Consider the following 20,262-nt stretch of genomic DNA (forward strand, 5'->3'; position numbering starts at 1 on the left):
TATACCAACCAAAAGCTTAGAGAGAAAAATCTCAAAGAGAAATTACATATTACTATCATTGCTACAAATGAGAAATACTTATGTGGAGCTGTCACCTCCTTCCTCGTTATCATTAAAATTTACCCAATGTTACATGATTTTTGGTAGTAAACAGACTTGAATTCAGACTCATGCTCAGTCACTTACTGACAGCAGGATATTGGTCAAATTACTGGACCTCTCTGAGATTCAGTGCATCCATTAAATGGTGATAACATATACTCATAAAGGGCAACTGGGTGGCTCAGGTGGTTAAGCGTCTGCCTTCAGCTCAGGTCATAATCCCAGGGTCCTGGGATTGAGCCCTGCATCAGGCTCCCAGCTCAGTGGGGAGCCTGCTTCTCCCTCTCCCACTCCCCCTGCTGTGCTCTATCAAATAAATAAATAAAATCTTTAAGTATGTGTGTGTGTGTGTGTGTGTGTATTCATAAAGGTTTTATGCAGCTCAATAGTAAAGTACTAGCTACTAGTACCCAGTAGCTACTAGGACTGATTAGGTATTAATTTCCTAAAGATTTTTAAAATTTTACAAAATAGAAAAATTATATACTCTGGCCTTCATATCAGCTAAGAGCAATGCTAAGAGCAATGTGAACTATAAACTGCAACCCCAAAATCAGTGGCTTTGAACTGAAAGTTCAAGAAAAAATTCCATGTTCTTTAGAAAGTGAGTTTAAAAAATAGAACGCATAATCTTTGTTTTTATTTTCTTATGAAAGAAATGTGTTTAATGACCATCTTAGCCAGCTCTACTCTTAATTCTTTTTTTTTTTTTTAAGATTTTTTTTTTATTTGACAGAAAGAGATCACAAGTAGGCAGAGAGGCAGGCAGACGGGGGGGGGGGGCAGGGCAGGCTCCCCGCTGAGTAGAGAGCCAGATGCAGGGCTTAATCCCAGGACCCTGAGATCATGACCTGAGCCGAAGGCAGTGGCTTAACCCACCAAACCACCCACACACCCCTCTACTCTTAATTTTCTAACATAACACTTTACTCAATTTCCACCTAGCTTGCTCCTTCCATCTGTAATTGACTAATTTGTTTGTTTCCTTCTTCACTGATTACTTCTCCAGAATATAAGCTCCATGAACACAGGGATCTTGCTGGCTCCCTCTCACTACTGTACGGTTCCCAGTACAACGCCAAGACTTGAGAAGTCATTCAATAAAAATATATTTGCTAGGGGCACCTGGGTGGCTCAGTGGGTTAAAGCCTCTGCCTTCGGCTCAGGTCATTATCTCAGGGTCCTGGGATCGAGCCCTGCATCAGGTTCTCTGCTCCGCGGGGAGCCTGCTTCCTCCTCTCTCTCTGCCTGCCTCTCTGCCTAGTTGTGATTTCTCTCTGTCAAATAAATAAAATATAAAATATATATATATATACACACACACACACACATATATATATTTGCTAAACACAGAAAATTAGCTATCATACATGAAGAAAACAATTCAAAGTCTCCATCACATGTAATCCCACCTCTAAGACAGAACCGCTTTTTATCCTTTTGGTGTACTTCCTTCCAATATTTTTATGAACTAGATAAAAAAATGTTTTAAGTGACAAATAGTTTAAATCTTATTATTTACCATACAGTACTGAGTACTTCTCACACTATTAAATATTCTTTGAAAATAAGATTCTGATGGACAGATATAATACAGCCATTTTTTCTATTAAATAAAACTGACAGATATTATTATTTAACAAAAGGTAAAAAAATGTTTTTAGAGAACTGAGTACTAATCTCACACCTAGATTATGAAAGATAAATGAATTAAAAACGAAAAAGAAGAGAAAAAACACTTCACCAGTTAACTCACCCTTTTTAATAACTGATTTGTGAGGTTTTGTAGTGTGTTCACAGTGTATGTCTTCATAAGGTGCAAAGCTTTAGAAAGACATTGCTTAAACTTCAGCAAATATACAGGATAATCTTTAAAATTTGGCTGTAAAGGAAAGGGAAAGATTTACAAAGAGGAAACAAACACAGGAAAAGTAAACAATGAAAACAAACCTGTCCTTTATATGGTCTTATACAGATTGTAAGCTCGGCAAAGACAAATACAGACTGCCCCTTCCCTCACACCTGCCCAACCAAAAGTTCACTTTAAGCCATATGGCTTTTACAAAAGACCTAAAATAGTACTGTTTTCACTAACCAAAAGAAATCTACAGAGGATTTTCACTTTTCTGAAATGGTAACGGCTTCTTAACTTTATGCCACTTTGGCTTACAAAAGGTTTCATAGGAACATTCTACTTTCATATAGTGGGGGAAACCTAAACAGCTATAAATCCTTGGGGCACAGAAAGAGGCTGATTAAATCAAAGGGCCTGTTCCTTTATTTCCTCCCAAATAACATTTTTTGTTTGTCAAAGATTTATCTAAAACAATAGGAAGTCAACAGCCTGAAAATCACTCGTCCTTTTAGGTGGGATAGAACAGCGTCAGCTAGGATCTCTTTCTACTCCAGGGATTGCCTCAGCAACTGAAGTACTTTTTTACATCACTACTGACAACGTCTAAGAATTTACTACAGTCTTTCTTCAAGCATATTACAGATATATTTTCCCTTCAGAAGAAATAATTACTTTATAGCATAAGAAATGATATAATAGGGATGTTAAGATTTCTTAAAAACATACAGAAATCCCATGACTTACATGTGATGAGATATATGTTATACAATCATCTAACTTGGCCAGCATAGGTATAAATCCTTCACTATTAACAGACAACGTAGGAGAATTCAATTTCTTTAAGGAAAGAAAAAAAACATAATTCACAAAAAATATACAGGCAAAAGTTGAAAATTATGTATTAGAATTAGCATATTTCTCATTAGGCTATAACACAGTCATACTAGTATCTTTACATTTTAAGAATCACCAAACTATCCTCAAATATAGCTCACGTGAATTAATAACGAAAGGACAAAAAAAAAAATACTGATTTAATTCAGTTTATTCCTAATTAGCTTTAAGAGGGCTCTTCATAAATTAACAAGTATTTATATTACCCCGCTGTACAACGTTATACTAAAATAACACACCAACTACCTAGATTCCCCATTTTCTAGTACTTTGTAACATATACAAATTTTGTACTTTCAAACACTGGTGATTTTCTCAAAGTTAAAGGATTAACTAGCAGTCATACCATGTTTAGCAGTCATATTATAAAAGTAAAATATATATAAGTAAAATATAAGTAAACACATATAAAAATATATACGAGTAATAATAATGTAAGTACAAATATGAGTAACATATAACATAAATGTTATATATACACTTAATATATAAAATTACACATTAGAATATATAAAACTACATAACATACATCTTTAATATAATTATACAAAAATATAAATAATTTATGTTAAAATGTAAAAAAAAAAGTCAATTATTTCTTATCTTGATAGCTTGGCAATGAACAATTTCCTTATATTCCATTGTTAACAAGCTCCTAGGTTTTATCTTTGTATTAAACCACAATAATTATGATTAATTTAATAATTTTAATAACATATATAGTAAGTATGATTAATCTATGAGTCACAAAGACATAGGAATATAATTTACACAGCAGTTTTAACTGAGACTATTACTTTGGGATACAAGCATGCACTGTAAGGATTATACTTCAAACTAAACATGAGATTAATTTGAAAAATATTTCGATTACTAATAATAGCACAACCACAGCAAGATTTAAAATTTAATATTCCTTCTTACAATCTTCATAGCTTACAAATAAGACACTATAAGTGGTAACTGACAAAGAAAGTTTAATAATAGTAATATAATTTAAGAACTACTACTTAAATCATATTTGAAAAAAATCTGAACTAGTAATGATATCTCCATCAGGTACAAATAGGAATACCTATCAGCAAGCAAACTATCAAGTTCAAATATCACTCAGTCTAATTTATAAATCTAAAGATTATATTCAGAAAGGGAAATATAAAGTAAGGTCATTAACTTTACAGAAAGTAAAAAATCATGCTTACTGTGTTAATAGTTTCCAATTCATTAAAATAGGAAAGCTTCTGTTGAATGTTTTCAGCCAGATCAACAAGTTCCGACTTGCATGTTTTAAAAGAGAAAAAATCAGTGTAAGAACATAAGAATCAACACTCAAACTCCAGTCTCAAAATTACATTGAATAGTTTTATACCAGACAGATAGGTTTATGTTTGACATAAGATTTCAGACTAATGCTCAAAGATTTCTGCAATTATGGACTAATAAGCAATGATTAATATAGCAACTTACATATGATCTTTAATAAAATATTAAATGCCTTTTAAAAAAACACACAACAGACATAGAGAAAACATAGATAAAATAGCTTCAATGTTCTATCATTTTTTTTTTAAGATTTTATTTATTTATTTGGGGCACCTGGGTGGCTCAGTGGGTTAAGCCACTGCCTTCGGCTCAGGTCATGATCTCAGGGTCCTGGGATCGAGTCCCACATCGGGCTCTCTGCTCAGCGGCAAGCCTGCTTCCCCCCCCCCCGCCCCCCGCCTGCCTCTCTATCTACTTGTGGTCTCTCTCTGTCAAATAAATAAATAAAATCTTTAAAAAAAAAAAAAAAGATTTTATTTATTTATTTGACAGAGAGAGATCACAAGTAGGCAGAAGCAGGCAGAGAGACAGGGGGAAGCAGGCTCCCTGTTGAGCAGAGAGCCCGAAGCGGGGCTTGATTCCAGGACCCTGGGATCATGACCTGAGCCAAAGGCAGAGGCTTAACCCACTGAGCCACCGAGGTGCCCCTAAATGTTCTATCTTTAAATCATAAATATAACTGCAATCTAGATCAGTTCATCTTTTCATGAACTCCACCATTACTACAATCACTGTGCTTGTTTGAAAAATGTCATTAGTAAAGAGTACACAGAGCAAACTAATGTACCCTCTTCACTCTGAAATTGTGCTGATATAACAACTCAAAAACATAGGAAAGCTTGCTTTGCCACGTTCCCTCATATAAGCTTATTTAAAAATATAAAACAGTCTGACAATAAATAACAATTTGCATGCTTATTTAGCACAAGGCCTCATACAGAGCACAGTTCAATATATACTTAGAGAAATTAAAGAAATTACAATTAAATTCTATTCATTTACTTAAAAATAAAATATTAAATATAATCACTAATCCTCTCCCATACTCCAAATTACCTGTTCTTTTAGGAGCTGTTCACAGGCTTCATGGAGGGTTCCTGTCTTATTGGATACAAAGAGATACTGTTTCTGCAATGATTCCAGATGCTGAAGAGCACTGTTTACATCATTCAATATAGCATCACACTGCTCCTGAAACCCAGACAAGTAATCCCTCATCTGTCTAGAAAACAGAACCAAAAGGGGATTGGCAATAATATTTTCCCCCAATAAGCAGAGTCAATAAACAACAAAGTCCCATTTTTCCCCAAATGCTTGAATTTCAGGAAGAAGTCTGACCATTCGCTAAAGCTTATTATATGCAAAAACGATGTTAACACCTTTTTCAATAATAAGCAACAAAAGGAATCAGCCTTGAAGCCACAAGCTGGCTTTTCACATATAAGGTAATAAATCAATGGCTGAACTTTCAAAAACTAGGACACTAGGGCCATCCCAAGGTATGGAGCAGGTCAATCCCTCAGGTCACTTACGCCAAAAATCCCATGATGGTGTGATGCCATGGAAAGAATTTTGGACTTGGAATTCGAAGACCTGAGTACAAGTCCCAGCTCTGCCCAAGACTCTATGACATTAGGCAAGTTAGGCCTCCGTTTGCACATTTGTAAAATGGGAAAAATCATACCTTTCTTCACATAGCTGCTATAAAGATTAAGTGGAATCATGTATCAAAGAGCCTAACATGTTGCCTAGCAATAACAGTCACTTAATAAATGTTAAATAAATGCAGTTATTCAACCCACAGTCCCCAAATCTGCTAGAAACTATGCACCATCACTTCTTCCTTGCTATCAATACACACAAACAGAACAACTTGGTTATATACAGTCTAGGTGAGCATTCCTAAAATCTCTTGGGTCTCTACTTCTAAAGAAGGCAACAATATCTCTTATAGTGCCTGTAAAATTCCCACTTGAACCCAAATCTTTCTAGGTTTATCTAAAAACTAATGTCTGTACCTCTCCACCTATTAATTATAACTATTTTTTTAAAATCACACAATTTCTCTCCAGCTCTTTTAAAAGAAAATATTGCTGTTGGAATTTTGTTTGTGCCTTAATTTTGTTTGAAGACACAGATTATGAAATGCTGCAGATGACTGTGATTTAAAAATCAGGATAGCCAACAAACTAAAGAACCACGTACCTGTATTTAGTTTCTTCATCCTGATCCATCTGAGCCTGTAGCTTTGCAAACCATGAGAAAAACTGGAAAAATAAAGAGTATTATATTGTCAACAAAACTAAAACAGACAAAATGCAAAGTGGCTATATGTTAAACAGCAAGTCAAAAGGGTAGACACTATGTAAGTCTTATTCTTTGGGGCTCAGATATTAATAATTACTCTTAACCAGGAGATAACAATTTAATTCCTTAGTCATTATCTACATGCTAGGAAAAGGAAAGGATATTAAAAACACTGGCATATCCATATCCAGAGTCAAACAAGGAGGAGTATTAAAGATACGATATGTAAAAAATATATATTCCTTCCTAAGAGGCTAATGCCTATTTGCTACTTTGCTCAATTTGAGTAGGTAACTTAGGGCTTGGGGATAAATGTTAATATTAATGTTTTCTAATAAGAAACGTAAAAATATAAACTGAAATAACATAACAGAGTGGCTTAAGAACATGGATTTTTGTAACAGCTAAACCTGGGTTTGAGTTCTGGCCCTACCACTTATGTCATGAAAAATACCTATTATTAAAAAAAGGTGGAGAAGACTAACCTTAAGGAAACATGAAGGTTGATGAAAATATTTTCTCTCTCAATCATAGTGGTAGTTACACTTGTCAAAACTCATCAAGTGATATACTTAAAACAAGTACTTTTTATTGGGTATAAATTACAACTCAATATACTAGTTTTTTTTTTATTTTAAAGAGAGAGACATAAGTACAAATTTAGCCCAGATGACTTTTTTTTTTTTAAACAGCCCAAATAAGTTCATTGACATGGTGCAAGATTATCTTCTATAATTCTCAAGTGGGATTTGCAAGGGTATGCTTTATGCTCTCAAGATATAAGGCTTGTCAAGTACCTTAGCTATCATTTATTGAACATTGACTATGTGCCTGCCATACACTGTATTCATTATCTTACTTAATTTTCAGAAAAATCCCATGAGATGGGTATACAATCACCCTTGTTTTACAGATTAGAAAACTAAAAGCCTAAGATATAAGTAATTTGACTAAACTCACAAAGATGGTAAGTCATGGAGGAGACTTTCAGATCCAGGTTGGCCCGACTCAAGAGGTGGAGCTCTTTTTCACTCTGCAGCACTGCCTCTTGATTTACTTACTACATATGCAATTCAGCAGGCTTCCTTTTTGTTTTACTTGGTAAATGACTAGGCTCTGATTTTTACAAGGCGGAAGAAGAGCCAGAGGAAGTAGCAGAAGAAACTGCTATACATTTAGGTTTAAAATTAGGAATAAATAAAAATCAAGGGAAGATTACACATGTAAATTACTGAAAAGTAACTATAAGGATTTATCTAAAGAGAATACTTAAGTTCTTAAAAAAAGAAATTGCACTGCAAGAAGCAGAGGATGTGTTTGCACATGTAGGAGTATGTGCGCGCGCGCACGCACACACGCATCCTGGGGGGGCATTAACATAAACATACACTGGGGGAAGTCAAAAGTCATGAAATATTAAAACCCTAATGACTAGCTATCAACATCCAAACTTGGAATATCATATCTTTATCTGTATTTCAAGTATAATTGAGCAAAAGGTTAATTTAAAACACAAAAGAGCCACAGTTAACACCAAATCAAGATTGTTCTAGAAAGATCTGATGTAAACTATAGTTTCAAATGTTCAGAACTTAATTAGGACATTTTTATTAGCCCTGTCTTGAGATATTCAGAATAATCAAACGTCCTTAGAAACAACACTGCCATTCACCTGCTGCGCAGTTTCAATTCTTTCTTCTTCCATTTCTAAGGAAGTAAAACCCTTGGAGAGAATGTCTTCTGCAGATTCAGGTACTACCAAAGTCTGTGCAATGGGCAGCGACTGGGATGTTATGCTACACAAATCTTCGACCGGAAGCTTCAAAAAAAAAAAAAAAGCCCCAAAAATATTTAAATAACTTGAAAATTCTCTAAACTCAAGTTATTCCATCTCACTGTTTTGAAAGAGAAAGGAATGTTTTCTGTTAAATCATTTGAGGTAAATAAATGCCATATAATAATACAACTAGGCTCTTTCTAGTAAATGCTAGTCTCAAAGTATAAACGTGATACTAGTATCACACCACTAGTAAAGTATGACTTTTTTTTTTTTTAAGATTTTATTTATTTACTTGATAGACAGAGATTGCAACTAGTCAGAGAGGCAGGCAGGAAGAGAGAGGAGGAAGCAGGCTCCCTGCTGAGCAGAGAGCCCAATGTGGGGCTCGACCCCAGGACCCTGGGATCATGACCCGAGCCGAAGGCAGAGGCTTTAACCCACTGAGCCGCGCCCCAGTAAAGTATGACTTTTGAGTTACCTTTCTAAAACTGGCCATTAATCTATGCCAATCAATACACATTCTCTTACTTGAACATCTTGTGAATTGGCACCAAAGGCAAAAACCTGTGTGTTGTTGAAAGTAGATTGCCTTTCCCAGATCTAACAAAAGAACTTGGCCTGATTAATCCACCAACAGAAAATAAATCACACCCAAGAATTAACTATCAAAATTATCAATTATCTCCTTCTACCATGTCTACCCCTGGCACACTTCACACACACCTTCTTAGTGACTATTTTGAAATTTCAACTGAGTAGAAAGAATCTCAGAGTTCCCCATCAGTTTCAGAAGAGCCCCACCTAGAAGGCCTCACTTTGACGCCCTCAGACCTACAGCAGTTTCCAGTTCTCCTATAGTCACACAGACATACTATTTTTAGGCCTATAATAAATGGAGTGTGGATGCAGGGTAAAGTAAACTGGCATGTTTCATTTCAGTTCCAGTTTTTAGTCCTTAGAGCATAACATTTAAGGCCCATCTATATAAAACTTTGACACAGGGCTTTAGAAAATTGTCCCCATCTGTTTTTCTAGATATAAAACTTTCATCTGAAGATAGGATTTTGATCTTCAAAGCTTAAAAACAAACAAACAAACAAACAAACAAAAAAAACTAGATGCACAATGCACCATCACTAATTTGGAAAAACAACCCTTTAAAAATAGGCATTTTTGTACCTGAGTTCAAGTTGAATAATACCTTCAGGTATAGTAAAGCATCTTACAGCAGGACACCTGGTTTGTCCTGATCCTGTATAAGCTGTGAGACCATGGGCAAATTACTTAATGCTTCTAATCCTCAATTTCTTTTCTATAAAATAAAAATTACAGTATCAGGGCGCCTGGGTGGCTCAGTTAAGTGTCTGCCTCTGGCTGAGGTAATGATCTCAGGATCATGAGATTAAGCCCCACATGGGGCTCCTGGCTCAGTGGTGAGTCTGCTTCTCCCTCCCCAGGCCACTTCCCCTGGCTCATGCTCTCTCTCTCAAATAAAATCTTTAAAAAACGGACTTCCCAGGGGAATTCTACCAAACATTTAAAGAAGAATTAATTCCTATTCTCCTGAAACTGTTCCAAGAAATAGAAATGGAAGGAAAACTTCCAAACTCATTTTATGAGGCCAGCATTACCTTGATCCCAAAACCAGACAAAGACCCCATCAAAAAAGAGGATTATAGACTAATATCCTTGATGAACACAGATGTGAAAATTCTCACCAAAATACTAGCCAATAGGATCCAACAGCACATTAAAAGGATCATTCACCACAACCAAGTGGGATTTACTCCTGGGCTTCAAGGTTGGTTCAACATCCGCAAATCAATCAATGTGATACAATACATTAATAAAAGAAAAGAATAAAAACCATATGATACTCTTAAGTGACGCTGAAAAAGCATCTGACAAAGTACAGCATCATTTCTTGATCAAAACTCTTCAAAGCGTAGGGATAGAGGGTACATACCTCAATATCATCAAAGCCATCTATGAAAAACCCACAGCAAATATCATTCTCAATGGAGAAAAACTAAGAGCTTTTCTGCTAAGGTCAGGAACATGGCAGGGATGTCCATTATCACCACTGCTATTCAACATAGTACTAGAAGTTCTAGCCTCAGCAATCAGACAACAAAAAGAAATTAAAGACATCCAAATCGGCAAAGAAGAAGTCAAACTCTCACTCTTTGCAGATCATAAGATACTTTATGTGGAAAACCCAAAGGACTCCGCTCCAAATCTGCTAGAACTTATACAGGAATTCAGTAAAGTATTAGGATATAAAATCAATGCACAGGAATCAGTTGCATTTCTATACACCAAAAAGACAGAAGAAAGAGAAATTAAGGAGTCAATCCCATTTACAACTGTACCCAAAACCATAAGATACCTAAGAATAAACCTAACCAAAGAGGCAAAGAATCTGTACTCAGAAAACCATAAAGTACTCATGAAAGAAATTGAGGAAGACACAAAGAAATGGAAAAATGTTCCATGTTCATGGACTGGAAGAACAAATATTGTGAAAATGTCTATGCTACTTAAAGCAATCTACACGTTTAATGCAATCCCTATCAAAATACCATCCATTTTTTTCAAAGAAATGGAACAAATAATCCTAAAATTTATATGCAACCAGAAAAGACCTCGAATAGCCAAAGGAATGTTGAAAAAGAAAGCCAAAGTGGGTGGCATCACAATTCCAGACTTCAAGCTCTATTACAAAGCTGTCATCATCAAGACAGTATGGTACTGGCACAAAAACAGACACAGAGATCAATGGAACAGAATAGAGAGCCCAGAAATAGACCCTCAACTCTATGGTCAACTAATCTTCGACAAAGCAGGAAAGAATGTCCAATGGAGAAAAGACAGTCTCTTCAACAAATGGTGTTAGGAAAATTGGACAGCCACATGCAGAAAAATGAAAATGAGCCCTTTCCTTACACCACACACAAAAATGGACTCCAAATGGATGAAGGACCTCAATGTGAGACAGGAATCCATCAAAATCCTTGAGGAGAACACAGGCAGCAACCTCGACCTCAGCCACAGCAACTTCTTCCTAGGAACATTGCCAAACGCAAGGGAAGCAAGGGCAAAAATGAATTACTGGGACTTCATCAAAATCAAAAGCTTCTGCACAGCAAAGAAAAACCAAAAGACAACTGACAGAATGGGAGAAGATATTTGCAAACGACATATCAGATAAAGGGCTAGTATCCAAAATCTATAAAGAACTTATCAAACTCAACACCCAAAGAACAAATAATCCAATCAAGAAATGGGCAGAGGACATGAACAGACATTTCTGCAAAGAAGACATCCAGATGGCCAACAGACACATGAAAAAGTGCTCCACATCACTCGGCGTCAGGGAAATACAAATCAAAACCACAATGAGATACCACCTCACACCAGTCAGAATGGCTAAAATTAACAAGTCCCGAAATGACAGATGCTGGCGAGTATGTGGAGAAAGGGGAACCCTCCTACACTGCTGGTGGGAATGCAAGCTGGTGCAGCCACTCTGGAAAACAGCATGGAGATTCCTCAAAAAGTTGAAAATTGAGCTACCCTACAACCCAGCAATCACACTACTGGTTATTTATCCTAAAGATACAAATGTAGTGATTTGAAGGGGTACATGCACCCCAATGTTTATAGCAGCAATGTCCACAATAGCCAAACTATGGAAAGAACCTAGATGTCCATCAACAGATGAATGAATAAAGAAAATGTGGTATACATATTCAATGGAATACTATGTAGCCATCAAAAGAAATGAAATCTTGCCTTTTGCAACGACGTGGATAGAACTAGAGGGTATTATGCTGGGCGAAATAAGTCAATCAGAGAAAGACAATTATCATATGATCTCCCTGGTACGAAAAATTTGAGAGGCAACATGGTGCGTTTGGTGGGTAGGGAAGGAAACAATGAAATAAGATGGGATTGGGAGGGAGACAAACCATAAGAGACTCTTAATCTCACAAAACCAACTGAGGGTTGCTGGGGGGAGGAAGGCAGGGAGAGAGTGGTTGGGTTATGGACATTGGGGAGGGTATGTGCTATGGTGAGTGCTGTGAAATGTGTAAACCTGGCAATTCACAGACCTGTACCCCTGGGGCTAATAATACATTATATGTTAATAATAAATTAAAAAAATTTTTTTAATCTTTAAAAAAAAGAAAAAAGAATCCTTGTACCTCTATCATGAAGCCACTGTGAAAAAAAAGAAAACACAGGTGTGGGAAAACAGGCTTCTTAAACTCCTGGGAAGCTGCAGGCCAAAAAAAAAAAAAAAAAAAAAAACTGCTTAGGAAGGTCCTTGATCTGCCTTCTCCCCACAGATGAGTCTAACTCAAGAGCCAGGAGGTCGTGGGTATATGTAAATACATCTTATTAAGAGCATCACTAATTCATGGAAACTTCCTGAATGGTGACATAATACCTCAGTACAAAAAGACACAGTAAGCACTAAAATTCACAAACCCAGTGAGAATCTACCTTGAATCTGAAGCATCACCAGCAACTGTGTGCTGCCACCAAGGGTAAAGGGCCTTTGCTTCATTTCAATTCCAGTTCTGAGTTTGGAGGCAGAGAAGCTGTGCATTCACACTGCTCCTGCTCTGTGGAACAAGCCCAATTACCAACAACAAACAGCCTCTTTGGGGGGGGGGGGGGGTGACCCACCAGAGACAACACTAGGTGTATTTAGCATAAATCTATAAATCAGAATCTGGAGTCCTTCTTGGGAACAGAGCAGTCCATATGCTATTTTTATAAAATTATATCTCATTAGGAGTAAAACTTAGCTCTAGATTATCAGACTGTGATAAAATTCAAAAATATGGGACTCTGGGTGGCTCAGTGGGTTAAGCTTCTGCCTTCAGCTTTGGTCGTGATCCCAGAGTCCCAGAGTCCTGGGATCAAGTCCCACAACAGGCTCCCTGATCTGTGGAGAGTCTGCTGCTCCCTCGTGTGCTCTCTCTCTCTCTGTCCTCTGACAAATAAATAAAATCTTTAAAAAAAATTCAAACATAATACCTAAAAGGGAAAAGGGCTCCGAGGGAGATGTGGATCGGGCTCAGATTTGAAAAACATACTAAAAAGCATAGGGATATTAGGCTAACGTAAAAGAAAGCTGGACAGAGGACTGCTGCAGTGGATTTATCAGTGCACTCCACACAGCTAAAGAATCAGTGAAATTAAAGACAGTCGATACAGTCACCCAACAGTAAACACGCCCAGGGAAAACAGTGAGAAAATACAAACTATATCACACTATCTAAGAACAGTGGGATGACATCAAATTATCTAGTATATGCATAATTTGAATCCCAAAAGGAGAGCGAATAGGGTAGAAAAAATTTTTAGTTGAGATATTTTCAAAAATAGTAAGACACCAAACTTCAGTTCTAAACTCAGAGAATTCCAAACAGAATACACACACACACAAATGCACATCTAGACACATGAAATTCAGACTCCTGAAAAACAAACTTAAAAAGAAAATCTTGGCAGACCAAGGAAAAGACTTCACATGCAGAAGAATGAAGATAAGAATTGCAGCAGACTTCTCATCAGAAATTATGCAAATCTTTTAAGTGATAAAAGGAAAAAACTTTCAATCCAGAGTTCTTTATCTAGAATATCTTTTTTAAATGAAAGGGAAATAGAGACTGTTTAAGCAAAGCTAAGAAAATGCATTTCTAGCAGACCTGTACTACAAGAAATGTTAAAGGCAGTTCTCCAAAAGCAGACAGAATATAAATACCAGAAGGGAACCTCAATCTTAAAAAAAACAAAATCAAATAAACAATGAAAAACTAAAGCTCTCCAGAAGTGGGTAAAATAAAGATAAACATGACAATTTTTAAAATGTTTAATCACTCAGAAAGATAAAGGTCAAAAGCAAACATAGTATCAACGTATCATGGTTTTAAAACATATATAAAAGTAAAATACATAACAATGACACAAAAGAGAAAAAGGAAGAATTGGGAGCATACTCATATGAGGTTCTTATTCACACATGAAGTAGTATAGTATTTAAAAGTAGACTGTGACTAATTAAAGAAATATGTTGTAAACACTAGGGCAATCATTTGAAATATTGAAAATCCATAGAGGACCTAGCAAAATTCAGTCCTTCAGTACCACTAAGACCTATATCCATCTTTAATTCAATCCCTTTGAGAAAAAGATCTTACATGTATCTTTAAAAATCATATAAATCAATGTCAAAATTCTGGTTGTGATACCAAAAAACACGCAATACATGGTTTTGCAAAATGAAAATGTAATCATATTCTCTTATCAGAGTTTATGAGGTCTTAAACCACATAATTTTGACACCACTTGGCAATATATCACAAATTACAAATGAAAAGTAAAATTCCACTTGTTCCAGAGTAATTTATAATACCCATAGCAGTCCTTTTAAACATAGTAACTTGAAAAGTTAATAAATTCACATGGCACAAAATTTAAAGGACATTCAGTGAAAGTCCCCTTTCTGTGGATACATCCTCCAACCATCCAGTTCCTTCTTCAGAAGCTATTAGTTACGATTTTCTCATGACTCTCTCCTACAATAGCCTATGTACACACAAGGTAAGTGTACCTTTGTAACCTGAATAATAGTAAGCTATACACACTTTGCCTTTTCCAATTAATATGCATCATTTTCAACTGTTTCTCAACAGAGTATGGATTTCACTCTCTCACTTTAAATTCATAACTGTCACTAAACTGTAACAGGCCGATTACTTTAAAAGTCTAAGGGTACAGAATGATTATAAGTAAAAATCAAGTCTTCTTCTCTTCTGCCCTTCCAGTTGTTCTTCGCTAAGGCAATACCGTGTTTATAATCGAGAAATTCTGCTAAGGAATTTGAGGGCAGAATGAAGAACTTAAGAAGGAATGAAAGAGATAATTTAAAAATTTTAATCAATCTTCCCTTAAAGAAATTATTCAAAACACAAAAACATAATTTTATTCTAAATCATCAAAAGAGGGTGCCTGGGTGGCTCAGTCATTAGGCATCTGCCTTCAGCTCAGGTCATGATCCTAGATTCCTGGGATGGAGTCCCACTTCTGGCTCCCTACTCAGCAAGAAGCCTGCTTCTCCTTCTCCCACTTCCCCTGCTTGTCTTCCCTCTCTTGCTGTCTCTCTCTGTCAAATAAATAAAATCTTTAAAAATAAATAAATAAATAATAAATAAAAATAAGTCATCAAAAGAATTACAGTAGAAAAGATCCTTTCCCCAACCCCCACTTTTAGCCAATTTAACCATTTTCAATATTTTTGATGGTTACCCCATAACTCTAAACAGATTTACAGCAGTCTTCACTCAATTCAACAATCTGAGGTCCCCACTAAGTAAAATGAAGAAATGAGTATCCCTAATATTTTCCTCTACGTTTAATCTCAAATCCTGTCATTTATATCATCTCTTTTTAGCTCTTCAAAATTAATAATATTTATACTTTGTTCTGTAATTAAAACTTTAGATTTTTTAAATGGTAGTACATACTTCCTGACTTCCATAATTTTATCAGAACTACAAGTTCACTGATAATGTCGTTCTTCTTGGAGTGCCACAAATATTACTGTCATGTCAAAAGGACCAAAGGTGTCATACAAATGTGGTCACTCTGTCATCTTGAACCAAAAAATATTTATCCTCTAGGATAAGTAATTTTTAATAGAAATAAAACAAGTTGCTTTTTAAAGAGTGTGAGAAAATACCCCCATTAGGTACATTTGCTCAGCTTTCTTCTTTTCTCAAAGCACCTGGAACAGAAAGGAAAATCAAGAAGAGGTGTGGTGGTCACAAACTTTCCTGTTCTGACCTCCCATTCACTCCTGGCTCTCCTGGCTGGCTCAGTCAATAGGGCATGCAACTCTGCATCTGGGAGCTGTGAGTTCGAGTCCTATACTGGGTGTAGAAATTACTTTAAAAATAAATAAATAAACTGGCTCTCAATCATTCCTGAATCCTCTGGCTCACTCACACTGTATTGGCTGCTAGAGAGAACTGACATTTACCACCAGAGAGAGAACACAGATCTAGGTTCCTAACTGGCAGTCCTGGAGAGTTACCATATAGTTTACGCAAATGGTACATTAACATCTTAAATAATAATTACAATAAACTATCCACCTTACCTGACCAGCTAAGCAGGTCCAGGAAAATAAATAAATAAATACACCCTTCCTTCCCAAACTTTACTTCTTGCACAGTTCTGGGTTAGACAATATCACTTTCATAATCTAAACACTTCATTCCCTAAACGAACCCTGATGTTACTTACTCTCTTTGGAGCAAATCACTGAAGACGTATAGATGGAAGCCCAGAACCTTCCTCAAGGCACTTAACCTCTTCCTTTTTCACCTTTGGTCTGAATGACACCTGTATACCAGCTCAGGATCATAAGATTCTCATCTATTCTCTCAAGTTATTAATCATTTGGGGGAAAAAAGCATATAATATAATACTACCAGGACACTTGCTGTGTGCAGTTTACATACATGATTTCACTGAATTCTCACATTCCCCATCAGACAAGTAAGGTACTATTATGATCCCCATTTTATAAAGAAAAAAAAACAGGTTAAATATATAAGAACACACAGCCTTTAGGAAAACACTGTTGCAGTACCTTTCAGGTACATTTCAGGATCAATTATTGTAGCATTTATCAAGATTCATTTATCAAGTTCAGCAAAAAGAAAAAGGCCCTCACTACTAAAAAATTTGCTCTGGTTACAAGAAACCAGTCTACCTAATATTCTACTGCAAACTCTTTTATCTAACACCAATAAAAAAAAAAGATAAAACTTCTTTCCAAGATAAGACCAGTTCCCCTTCATAAAAGAGAAAGCTTTATGATATTTACTGAAGCGTTAGCTGGTCTTTTGCTATTCAACTAACCTGCTTAGTTCCAGTTGTTCAGGAAGTAATTAATCTCATGAAAATTGTGAAACACTACGGAAAATCCTTTACAGAAACACTAATGAAATAAAATTTGAGGCATTCTTTTTCAGCACCAGTGTTAAGAGTGGTAACAGATAAAGAACTCAATTCCAATGTTCCTACCAGACATATAAATACTTTAGTAATGGTAAATGAAGACTGTAGAGAGCTGCAAAACAATGATCCCTCTGAAGGATCCCAACAGGTAAATAAAGGTCATTTCATTCTCGTAGGAATCCGGTATCTATACTTTGTGTACTAGAACGCCCTCACTGAACCCCTGAACTTGTCAAGCTCATCTCCTACCCATGACCTTGCATTGTTTTTTCCTCCACCTGGAAGGTTATTTCTCTAGTCTTTCCAAGGCTGGCATCTTGCTTTCCACCATGAGTTCTCACCTTAGACACTCACTTCCTTAGGCTTCCTTCCTTGTCCAGAGCACATCTCATCCCTTTGTATCACACTATCTTGTTTTATCTTCCTTGTATCATGGATCACTGTCTGAACTTACCTTATTCTTTTTTACAAGTTCATGATCACAATTATGTCAGCTCCATGAGACTAGGGACCTTGATTTTCTTACCCTTCTAGCCTCAATTCCTAGCCCAGAGAAGGCACATAATATATATTAAATGACTGCATAAAGAGAATGTGGGCACTATACTGCATAAATATGAAAAAATGGGGTGAAAATGAAAGATTCCATTTACCTCCTCCAAACCCCTTTCCTTCATGCTCAATAATAACAGTTTATAAACGAAGATAATAAAAACAAATTGGTTACTATTCTTGTGGACTGTGTTCCCCACAGGTGAGGCGATGTCCAAGCATCCTGCTTCTGTAACAGGCCAAATCAATTACAAACAGACTGGAACATTTATAGAGCAAACAACTTCTATTATCCAGAGCATAAAAGACTTTGATAGCCAAGCCAAAGAAATTTCCACCTGTTTCCTCCTTTATTTCAGCACAGCATCCTACAGGTGGACAGAAGAACACAAGAAAGAACACCTGTATTTTATCGTGCAGCACATAACAGTGAAAGTGAACTTTCAAATCCGCGTTCTCAACCTCTAATATTTGAGGGTAAAAAAGAAAACTTTAAGTCTCTAAAAACAATCTGCCTTTGGACAAAATTCCAAATCGTGTCCAAGGAGTGCTTCCAACATAAAAAAGTAACCATCATTATTAATAAAACGATAATCCCAAACCTGGCCCTCGAAACCAGAAAAAAGTCTGTGTCTGTCAAGCATCTGACATTCACAAGATATACTTCTTGGTACTGCAACTACTTGAACTGAATCACACAAGCGGTAATATACGTAACATTTTAATGAAGATTAAAAACATTGACACTAACACCGAAAACCAGCGCTACCTAATAAGGTACTGACCCAGCTTTCAAAGAAAATTCGCTTTTATGGCTTTGTTATAAGTCAGATAAATCGATCTCCCATAACCTGCACTTGGAGAGCTTATTGCTCAATGTGCGATGGATGAAACCGTCACTCGGGATCGAGTTTTGCCTCTCCAAGTGCCCCCGCGGAAAAAGGAAGCTGGGTTATTCATCACGGTGGTAAACGAATACCAGGAGGAAGAAGGTTGTCCTGAAGCAAAGCTCTTCGGGTTCGGTGCCCTCTCCTGGGAGATGGTGGGCAGCAGGAATGGGTCTCAGCTGATAGCAGGGACACCGGGGGCAAGTCGCTCAGGGCAAGGCTCCGAGCCAACCGTCCCGGAGTGCTGGGTGCCAGCCAACACCAGCCAGTGGACGCCCCCGCAGCCGTCCCCCCGCGAGAGCAGAGTCGGCGGTCGCCGGCAGTGCAAGGCCGGACAGTCCCGGAAGGTGAAGGGGCCTCTCCCACCCGAGCCGTCACCGTGGCTGGGGAGGAGCGAGGAAAGCCCCTGTGCAGGAGTCTGCAAGGCCCGGGTCCGCAGGCGCGCCCGAGAAGCATCCCAGCCCCGCCTCCTTGCCTTCCCAGCCGGGTTCCAGCAGGTCACCTCACCTCGAACGGAACGGGCAGGTTCTCTGCCGCCGCCTTCAGCTCCAACACCGAGTCCATCTGCCTGTCGGTCAGCGGCGCCGTCGTGTCGGGTCGCCGATCCCACAGAGCCAGCTTTTCACGAGCGTCCCGCTCTGCCGCCGCCTCAGGCGGCAGCAGGAGCGCCGCCTCTGCCATTGCCGCCGCCCCTGTGGGCCTCAGCAGCACCGGGGCGGTGGGGACCCCGACAGAGAGGCCCGGGCCACTTCCGGGGGAGCCAGGGCTTCCAGCGAGGCACTGGCGGCGGGGCGGAGCGTAATAACCTGACCCCGGAAATGCTTCTACAGTGTGTGTGGGCGGGACCGAGGCCAGGATAGACGTGGCTCTAAACCGAGTACAAATATTTCCGGTTGGGGTATGGAAGAAGCGGGTGAAGAAGACAGGCCCTGACGGAAATAGAAATGCCCCTACCGGAAGCCTCTTTCTCAACTTCAATAACTTTATTTTTACGTGTTCTTCAGATTATTGACAATTGAGCTACCTGACCCTGCCGGCAGAGGTCCTCCTGAGCTCCAGGATCTCCTGCCTCGGCTCACAGCTGAATAGTCTGCGTTGAGTGCGTGGACCATGTGATTTCCGTGTGGACTTGTTGACAGTTTCCACCGCCGAGATCACAACCACCAGTATAAACTTTTCCAGCGTCCAATAAATCTGCTGTTAGAAAACCAAGTTATGAAAACATAAAATTTCAAAGATTTCTGTATATCAAAGATCCTTAATAGTATTAAATAACTGGAAACAAATGTCCAACATTGAAGAACTGGATTAATTCATGGCATAGACACGTAATTAAGGTCCTATTCTGTTCAGGGGCGCCTGGGTGGCTCAGTCCGTTAAGCCCCGGCAAGCGGCAGACCCTTGAATTAGGCTGGGGTCGTGATCTTCGGGTCCAGGGGTGGGGCTCCATGCTCACTCAGGAGTCGGTTTGGGCTTCTCTATCTCCCTCTCTCTACCCCTCCCCCTTGCTCCCATGCACT

The 20,262-nt window shown here is 37.8% G+C and overlaps 1 protein-coding gene across 2 annotated transcripts in view; it reads right to left on the reverse strand.

The window, feature by feature from the left end:
- Window positions 1–19,525, reverse strand: part of COG3 (component of oligomeric golgi complex 3) — a 76,381-nt gene extending 56,856 nt beyond the window's left edge. The window contains exons 1-8 of one of the 2 annotated variants that reach the window (XM_045977971.1): window positions 19,250–19,387; window positions 18,194–18,223; window positions 8,154–8,300; window positions 6,380–6,441; window positions 5,231–5,396; window positions 4,054–4,128; window positions 2,702–2,794; window positions 1,859–1,984 (exon numbers count right to left, since the gene is read on the reverse strand). In XM_045977971.1, the coding sequence (XP_045833927.1) occupies window positions 1,859–1,984; window positions 2,702–2,794; window positions 4,054–4,128; window positions 5,231–5,396; window positions 6,380–6,441; window positions 8,154–8,186 (555 nt within the window). In that variant the 5' untranslated portion in view covers window positions 8,187–8,300; window positions 18,194–18,223; window positions 19,250–19,387. Of the gene's footprint in view, window positions 1–1,858; window positions 1,985–2,701; window positions 2,795–4,053; window positions 4,129–5,230; window positions 5,397–6,379; window positions 6,442–8,153; window positions 8,301–18,193; window positions 18,224–19,249 lie in introns of both variants that reach the window. The other variant, XM_045977970.1, reaches the window with a different exon arrangement.
- Between the last annotated feature and the right edge of the window lie 737 nt (window positions 19,526–20,262).

This window comes from Meles meles, chromosome 14, assembly GCF_922984935.1.
Source record: "Meles meles chromosome 14, mMelMel3.1 paternal haplotype, whole genome shotgun sequence".
Classification (NCBI taxonomy): Eukaryota; Metazoa; Chordata; class Mammalia; order Carnivora; family Mustelidae; genus Meles; species Meles meles.